At 34.4% G+C, this 9662-nt stretch overlaps 1 protein-coding gene across 1 annotated transcript; it reads right to left on the bottom strand.

The window, feature by feature from the left end:
* Nucleotides 1-1823: 1823 nt before the first annotated feature.
* Nucleotides 1824-8468, bottom strand: LOC109811624 (nucleobase-ascorbate transporter 12). Its single transcript, XM_020375409.3, has 10 exons — nucleotides 7760-8468; nucleotides 7553-7650; nucleotides 7277-7447; nucleotides 6681-6781; nucleotides 5168-5303; nucleotides 5026-5076; nucleotides 4640-4927; nucleotides 3616-3850; nucleotides 2950-3236; nucleotides 1824-2369 (listed from the first exon to the last, which is right to left on the bottom strand). Exons 1-10 carry the CDS (start codon nucleotides 8226-8228, stop codon nucleotides 2148-2150), a joined length of 2058 nt encoding a protein of 685 aa, XP_020230998.2. The 5' UTR covers nucleotides 8229-8468; the 3' UTR covers nucleotides 1824-2147.
* Nucleotides 8469-9662: the final 1194 nt, after the last annotated feature.

The raw sequence follows: 9662 nt of genomic DNA, 5'->3' as shown, positions 1-9662 counted from the left end.
AGTTTTAAAATATTGATATAAAATAAAATATATAAAAAAAAAAAACTTCTCCATAATTACACTCATACCACATTATCACTCTTTTCTCTGACTTTCCTCGTGTATCATAGTTTAAATCCTATACTATCTGAATTACCACTATTTTCACCAACCCATTTAGTATCTTTAAGCCATATGATTTTAATCCTCCTATGAATCATGGTGTTCTCCACCTTTATGAACGTGAATGCAACCAGCCACTTTAGCTCATTTAACACTATAATTGAGGTAATGTGTTGTTCTCCCCAACCGACACAGCATTAGCAAAAATGTATCGCAATAAATGTATAGTATATCAGAATTTTACATTGATTAACACTAGCGTAACATAAGTCTCCTCCTTTAGAACCACAGATTGTTAATAATATTAAATAGCAAAGTTTACCCAAAATGATCCTAATGTTCCATTCACCATTATCTTCACTACGCATGAACTTGTAACCAATTAAGTTGAAGGCGTCACACCCATTTTGTTGCATTGATCCTTCCATTGTTACGACTTACAGTACACGTTAATGTTTCCCCCCATATACGACACATATTTGAATATCATATATTATATGAAGGTTTGCCTGCACGACTAGCTTTTGGATGCATCTTTAGTTTCAATCTATCAATTCAGCAATTTAAAAGAGGAGCCTCTTGTATTTGATACGCATCAAATACTTTATATTATAAATATATAACCACTTACTCTCTCGTTCTAATTTTACCTCTTTTTTCAAAAAAAAACAAAAAACTTTCTATATCTCTCTTTTCTCCGCTCATACACTCCAAAAGTTGGTGTAAATTAATCATTTTACTAAAACAATATAAATTTCGTGATAATGTAGTATTTATATTCTGAATTCTGATTGTGTGTACAGTGTTTATATTAATGCCCATATTTTGTAGGAATCAATCCGTTACGACATTTATATAATGCACGTACGAAAAGCTGAGTGAATAAAAAGTCAATTAAGTGACAGACCCTAATAATTTTACCTTTTTTACTGTGGCAAAGTAAGGTCATTTTCAGGCCTTTAGTACGAAGCTAATGTGTTCCTCAGGCATCCAAAGGAATATGGTGTCAAAACCCTTCAAGTATTTAGCTTGCTTCTTAAATGTTGATGCCTCTTTTCAGAATGAAGGTGTCAGTTGGTTGCAACTTGCAATGCCATGGAAAATCGGATAATTGGTTTGGTATATCACTTTGAGCTTTCTCTTCGGGCAATGCTACACATTAATTGTGATCACTGCTTTTAGAAAACTGTTGTAGAAGCAGGTTCTCTATGATATAGTAATTGGTTGAAAAGGATTGCTAAGAATGCGACTTGAGTATCCCGTTTGTTAATTCTACCGTGCTGTTACTTCCAGAAAATGAGCCTATGTTGCACAAAAGTTCTAACATAATTTCAAGGATTTCACTTCATAAATACAATGACATTGATAAAAGTCTTGAGAGGTCATTACTCATTAGTATCATTATTAATAAAAACACACATTAAATTCAAATAAAAGTTACACAATAAATTCAATTTGTTCTGCCAATAATATACTAGTGATTAAAACAAATTAAAACAATTTTTTTTAAAATTACAAATTAACAAAATTAACTTTAAATTTGAGAGTTTAAAAACAAATTTATCTCCAACCAAAGGGATTGAAAACATATTTAGACCTATATAAAATTAGTGTTTTTTTTTCTGAGCTTTTGATGGTCATTACTCATTAAAAGAATCAAAATAAACTAGATTCCAGGTTGGCAACTAATATACAACAGCTACTTGCCAAAAAATAGTAGGTAGATCGGAATAAATATAAATATATTTAACAAAAACTTTTGAGTCCCGATTGAGCAGGTATAATGTGTATATATAATTATATATTATATATATACATAACCAGGATGATTTGTGAAAGGCCAGCTTAAAGCAAGGAAGAAAAGCCTCCATATGGAGATTTTGAATGAATCAAAACTAGATAGATACATGCTAATCTAATAAATTATAACACAAATAGACCCCTCCGGAACTCCAATGTACACAAATTGACTCTGTAACATGATCAACTAAACTACCCATGATTGAGCCCAAGATGTTCAGTTCAGCCAACAAAACCTTTTTCATTCACAAGCCAACCCACTTCACCCATCTGAAAAGCCTACCAACTCTCAAGGGCAACTCATAGTCATTAGCAACAGCAGGCTTGCTTCTAGCAACCTCTGGTTCGGACCAAACGTATACCCCACGTTCCTGCTTACTGCCTGGCACAGTATTATCCAAGATCACAGCCACAAGAAATGCTATCACCATGTGTAGTGAAAAGATTGTGTTCAGGAAGTAGTTTAACTGCAAAAGAAAACGGATTCATAAGTGATGTTTAGAAAAACCTGACATGTAAACCAACAGTATTAAAATTTGTCTTCAAAATGGAAGGAGTAACCAGCATTCAAGTGCTAAAAGTTAAAAAGGAAACCACGTTACAAGGACTCTCCAATACCGTATATATTTATTATTACTCATTAGTTAGTTCACTGCATCACGAATTTATCATGTCATAAAGTAGTTAATGACAATCACTGCAGCATTTACAAGTTAGCAACCATGAAATAACATGCAGGATTCTTTTATAAAGGATGCTGTTTACGCAAGCAGAAATCTTAATGAAAACTGGTAGTAGAAAATTGATCTTAAAACTTACGTATGCAAGCAACTACCTATGTCACCATTGACTATGAAGATAGTTTCTACTTATTTACAAAAAAATGGAGATAGATATAACATGACCTAACAGACAAAAGTGGGCTTTTCCCCCCAATATTTCTGCTAAGTCCTACAGTAATAACAGATTTTGATCGCAGAAAATGGCACCATCAAAAAATCAAGCATAAGATTCACAATAGTACAAGAACATGACACGAAGGCATACCCCTCCATATTTGGTGCGGAAAGGCCCATGAGAAGCCACAATGTAGGGTTGAAAATAACTTGGCACTGACAAATTGGAATTTGGAGAGATACCATATTGTTGAAAGTAGGCAGGTATGGAAAGAGAGAAAAACAACGATAACCCAATTATGATGATGTTGCGAGAGCTTCCAGCCTCACTATAGCGTAGATTTGACAAGCCCAGTGCTGAAAGCATTGCCCACATAAAGCATAGGAGACCAGCAACCATGACTTCAGGAATTGAAGCAATAAACCCTCCCACCTTACCTGTCCAGTACAAGTAAAATAAAACATGTTAAATTTGTAATAACAAAATTCTACAGTAATTGCAATAGAGACATAAGAAATCCTGATATAAGTACAAGTCACTGCGACCCTTAAAGTTCATTGCAAATCACTTTGAATAATTATAACTAAGGATTCACTTGGATGCCACAAACAAGATTAATGAAAAAAAATTGGTTTACAAGCATCATATGCTTTGCTAATTGTTCTAAACTTTTTGAAGGGAAAAACCAGGATACATTGCACATGATTTTTCATCTAAAACATATTGTAATAAATGCACATCTGTTTAGTGGCTAACCTATTCATCACAAGATAAACTGATAAAAGTAGATGCAAGAAAAGGACACCAGACACTTACCCACGAGAGACAACACTATCAGAAAGCAGGCACCCAATTGAACTGCTCTGCGACTTCCCATTTTGGTGACAGCAATTGTATGAACATTTTCAGTTAAGGTAGTAGACCCTGTTCCAGTTCCCCAGAGACCAGCCAAGACACTACAAATACCTTCTAAACCAATTCCTCGACTAAGAATTCCGGGAGTCGGAGGTCTGGATGCTACCAATAATGAAGATGCATGATATGAACCAACCTACAAAATTTAAAATAAAAGAATATCAACAAATACATAAAGTGGATATATAATAAGACATATAGAAAGAAAAAAAAATCATGAAAATATGATTCCAATTTTGATATGTTATATTGTTAATCTCTCATAGATACATGTTTTTCTTTGACTTACCTAGAATAGATAATATCTTCAAAATAAATAAAATCACAAAATAGCTTTTTGCAGTTTCAAATTTTGACTTTAGTGATTACACAATCAGTACCATCAATGCTTTGATTTCCTAAACTGAAGTATAAACCATACTTTAATACCATCACAGATGGTAACTACTAACAATGAAAATAGAAAAAAAAAAATTATAAATGTCATAAGGTGAAAACAAGATCGCAACCATTATTTTTCTTTGCATTTCATAAACTATACGCCTACCTACATTCTATTCACTAGTTTTTACCTTTTGATTTCAAGGTTGCAATTAAAATCAAGTGACAACGGTAATATAGTGAATATCATATTCAAGTTTCTTACTTCAGCATACAAGTCAAGCCATCATATATTAAACATATATAGTTTTGTTAGGTACAAGTCATAATTTCCGTTAATGCTTGTATCATACAAGAAAGAAACCGTTTTTCACGTATATTATATTACTAGCACGTTAAAAAGATAGCTAGAGAGTAGACACCCAATACATGATCATCTTTTCTGACTGAACACAATGAAGTTAAATCATCAATAGATTCAGTGTCAAGATAAATAAATACAGTCCAGGAAATAAAATTGGAAAAATAAGGAAAAAATGCTAACCGAATCCACAGATGAGATTAAGGAAACCACGCACATCACAAGAGCCATTTTCCACTGGATGACAGGAGTACCCCATTGTAATGGATAAGGAAATCTAAACCATGGGGATAATTTCAATGCATGAGAAGTATCAACTCGACAATGCTTCATCCTTGAGACATGCTTTCTGCAGTGCTCAGAAACCATATTTGAGGCGGGTATATTTATGTCACACCCTTTGTAGTTATAGACCCCCGCTTCAGTCAGCAAGAAAGCAGCTGCCCATGTGATTGCCAGACCCAAAGGAACCTGGAGTTAGGTGAAGAAAAGAAAAATCACAGTTAACAGAAATATTTTTGTTCACTTCTGACTAGTAAATCGGAAGGATATTGTAACATTAAACTTACTGCATATATTAGAAATATGCGATGTCCAAGAACAGAAATCTTACGAAGATACTGCAAAAAGCAAGAAAGAATAGATTAAGCATGTTAGCAGAGTGCAATGATTCATCCATAAAAGGAGGGAACTGAAAGTCAACAAACTTACAAGAGAAAAAACAATAACCACTAATATCTGCACTGCACCAATCTCGAGACATGTACCAACTAGCGGAAAACCATAACTGTAAAATGAAAGTCCAACTGCAGCAATAGTTGGGGATACAACCACAGGATTGATCAACCTGAAAATTCAGATGGCACGCAACATTTTTATTTCAGACAACTCAAACACTGTCTATAGTCATTTAATCATTCATGAGGAAAGGTAAAGGGCATAGGTCTCTGGTATTGATAGGTTAATATCATCATACCGTAATCCACACCCATTGAAGTTAAAAAAGATATGATCTCATCATCTGGCATTCTAACGCGAGACAATTGCCAAAATAGAGGGAAATTACAGCTTATTCCATCACAAATACTTGTTCTAACTCTGACAGTTTGACACCTATGACATGCAAACAGTTCTAATCCCGACAACAATCTAGATGCATCCAAATGTGTTCTGAATACTTTACTGAGGGAGATGGAAGACTACTAACAGTGATAGGAAGAGACTTTTAGGTCTGTGTGGAGTGGACTACAAACCTCCTACAGATAGCCAGTTTCATATGCAATTAATTTTACACAATTTTTCGATATAACCCATATAAACCCTTATTCTGTGTTTCAACTATTGTTATATTGTCAAAGAAAAGGAGGACAAAATTACTGCCCACTACAAAGACAAAATAAAATTAATGGAAGGAGGCATCAGAACTGGCTGTGCACACTGAAAATAAATAAAGAGGAATTATACACATAACAGGTGGGAAGGAACCCTGATTTCATGGAAAAATTATATTTGGACACATTATGTTTAACCATTTAAAACAGCACATTTGCATTTAATAATACTCGATATTTAAGATTCTTAAAATTGAATTCCTAGATGGTACTCCCTCTGTCCGAAAATGAATGCAGTTTAAAGTTCTCACACATAAATTAAGAATAAATATATCATTTTTTTATATAATTATACAAAAATAGCTTTACTCTCTCAATATATACATTAGTTTTACCTACTGCAAATTAGAATTGATGTAAGTTATATGGGGGACAAAATAGGAAAAACATTAATATTAATATTACATAACAAAATTAAGAACATTAGTTATTTTGGAAAAAAAATTCAAATGTTAATTGCTAAAATGGTACATGTTGATACGGAGAGTAGCATAAAGTTAATCATACATTAAATCAATCAATTATTACAGCTATTAATTACCATAAATTAATATTGAAAGAGAAACAAAATTTCCTTTAGAAAGGTCAAATAAACAACCCCAACATATACAATATTTTAAAGAACAATCACGTAAGCAGAACTAAAATTTTATTCTCATTATTCTTCTTCCCAGCATTATCTCCTACAGATATTCTATTTTCTCAAACTTTAGCCGTTAGCACTACATTACAAATTGCCTCAATGCACAAAAATAAATGCTGGTGATAAAACATTGAATAACGTACTAAAAAACAGAAAAATAAACAGGCATAAAAATATCCCACAATCATACCTTACTAACAGTGACATAAGTCCAGTATATCCCAGGAATGTTTGAAAAGCTGATCCAATAATTATAGCCCCCTGCAGCTCCTTCATTATATGTTTGAATTTCTGAAAATTAACACAAAATTTCATGAGCGGTCTTAGAACATTTTCGGAAAAATTATTTCCCACAATTTCAGCTGTTTTATAGAGAGAAATAAAATAACTGTACGTTTGAAACAAAAGCTGAAATTTGTATGAACAGCTTTTTTATTTCTTAACGAAAAAAAAGTTATTTTCGTGGATATGAAACTTTAAAACTTATGATTATTTTTCAATAAATTTTTTCCCTAAAGCTAATTTACTACAAAAACGTGGATTTATTTGTTGTATTCATTATTCAAAAGAAATTAAATATCTCCAAATCGATTTTAGCAAACTTACTCAAGCAAAAATTTATTCCGATTATAATTGACCATAACAAAAACAATTCTATGTATTATACATATAATCGATTATTGAAATAATCTAATCTTCAACCAGCTCATCAAAAACCTCATAAAAAAATCTCACAAACAACAGAATCATCATCAGAAACATAGAGAAATGAGAAGAAAAACACACATTTCCATTCAACCCTTGAAACTCGGGAGAGTTGATGATCGCCAAGGCCGGAGCCAGATAAACAAAGGAAGGCCCCTGTATCAAAGGCAACCTCGACCCAAAACTGGTATGCAACAGTGTAGTCACTCCCGACACAAACAGCACCGTCGACACCACCGCAGAAATATCCTCCTACACCCACCAACACAACCCACATAATAATAATAATTATAATTAAATTCAACTCAATTACCAAAACCAATTCAGTTACTTCATTCCAAACTTGAAACCACTCACATGAGAACCTCCCATTGCCGGCACTATAACCAGCGGAACCAGAATCAACGAACCCAACACCGAAACGTAATGCTGAATACCATACACACCAATGGGAACTAAAACAAAACACATTAACATCATCAGCACATAAATTAAATTCTATATCAAAACTTTCAACCTCAAAGAAGCTACAATTACTATTATTATTGTTATTATTGTTATTACCTAAACCAGGTGAATCTCTGAGCTCGTACTTCATATGCGAATGCCTCGAAACGAAACCGTCGTCGTCCACACTCAGCGGCGGCGCATCCACCACTTCCTCGTGCCTCGCCGAGCGCCGCGGTGGCTCCGCGGTGGCCTGGCCATTGGTGCTGAGAACCGAACTCTTGGGGACTCCGTCGGAGTCCCTGCGCTTCTTCGCTACCTGATCCTTGGAAGGAGGGGGAAGCGGCGGAGCCTTGTCGCGGTGGGCCACGCCGTTCGCCTGGGCCCGGCCCGCTTCGAGATCCACATTAGTGTCCGGCTCCCTGGGCTTGGGCTGCAGAGCTATCTGGCCCGAGTCGCTGGCATTGGCCTCGCCGGAGAACTTGGGCCTGAAGCCCGTTTTCTTGGCCCAGGAAGAAGGCGGCATTGGCTTGGCGTCCGGCGCCGGCCCCGGACGGTGTGGCGGTTTGGGATCGGAAGCAGACATGGCTAGTAAGTCATAGTGGTTAGCGAAGTGGCAGATCTGAAGAGTGCGGTTCCTCTGCGAAGGTTTAGGGTTTTTATTTGGGTCTCGGAAGAGAGAGAAACCTCCGGCATGAAAGAGAGAGAAAGTGAGTGAAAATGGAAACTGAAAATTGAAAAATGTGCAGTGAAGTAAGAAGAGAAGTGGCGATGACAGAGAAAATTAGTAGCAGCTAAAACTTAAACTTAAACCGCCTCATTCTCATTTCTCATTCTATTTATTTATTTACTTTTGTTTTATTTTCTTTCTCATTTTGTCTTCCTCTCTCCCCAAATAACCGCTGCTGCTTACGTCACTCCCTACCACCACCATTTTCTAGCAATCCAATTCCTTTTTAATGTCTCACTTCTTTTAAATCATTTTTTCTTTTTAATTTTAGATCATATCATAAATGAACTACGCATCAAATGTCCTACTTAAATTCCTTTACATTTATTTCTAATAATGTTTGATCAATTTTTGCCTCATTTTTTGGACTCATAAAATACTGCCATTCCCTCTCCATTTATAATGTGTGTCATCTTAAATGAGTCTGCTTCTTAACACTAGCACCACAAATTTTTTTAAGATAAATGCTAATTAGTGTTATTAAAAGTGGGGGAAAAAAGTATTATTAATGCACTTACAATGTTATTTAAGAGATACATTATATTGTATATATTTTTCATTTTGAGAAAATAAATAATAAAAATGTTTTGTTAGGCACGGATATTAGATGACTGGTCACTTTCCCTCGTCAATATTTTCATATGATATATGCAGCTCAACAATTGAATTGCCAACTAATTCAGCTAAAAATATATATATTTGACTGTGTTAAGAAACAAAGATGTGTGTTTTAAGTTGCTGCTATCATTCATCATTTTCATATTTTTGCTGTAAATACTAGTTAAACTGACGTCGTTTGTATAATGACATTTTAATGAATTGTTACTTGTTTTATGAAATTGAAGGACCCTACTCAAGATAGCCAAAAACAAAATATGTAGAAATTTGTGGTTTACCCTCTTGAAATTTTGAAAAGAAATAGAGAGAATATGCCAAGATGAAAAGATGGGTTGAACGACTTTATGGATTATGGAAACTTCACGAAAGTATTTGAAAGTGCGACCTGGTTTTGTGTTTGATAAAGCCAACAAAAGACAAAAAGTTTGTTTTGAAGCTTTGAACAATATAAACATGAAAAAGTGATGAACTTTGGATGCCTTGAAAACGATACTAGCTAGCTATCATGTTGATATTACGATCAGTGTTTAATTTATGCCATGTTCTTTAATTCACTTTTCAGTCTCATAATAATAGCTTTAAGTCTTACACATTTTGACCGCGAATATTATAAGTGTGTTTGGTTTTTAGTGTTTTTCGCTTTCGGAGACATGTTAAATATCAATTATACTC

The sequence above is a fragment of the Cajanus cajan genome, chromosome 10 (assembly GCF_000230855.2).
Source record: "Cajanus cajan strain Asha chromosome 10, NIPB_CcT2T_4, whole genome shotgun sequence".
NCBI lineage: Eukaryota > Viridiplantae > Streptophyta > Magnoliopsida > Fabales > Fabaceae > Cajanus > Cajanus cajan.
The sequence above is the reverse complement of the archived record's forward strand: the minus strand, read 5'-3'. Positions and strand labels throughout refer to the sequence as shown.

Coding starts and splice junctions, on each gene's coding strand:
- LOC109811624 (XM_020375409.3), bottom strand. CDS start 8,228: ATGTCTGCTTCCGATCCCAAACCGCCACACCGTCCGGGGCCGGCGCCG. Junction 7,651..7,759: donor CAGAGATTCACCTGGTTTAG/GTAATAACAATA, acceptor GTTTTGTTTTAG/TTCCCATTGGTGTGTATGGT. Junction 2,370..2,949: donor TCCGCACCAAATATGGAGGG/GTATGCCTTCGT, acceptor TTTCTTTTGCAG/TTAAACTACTTCCTGAACAC.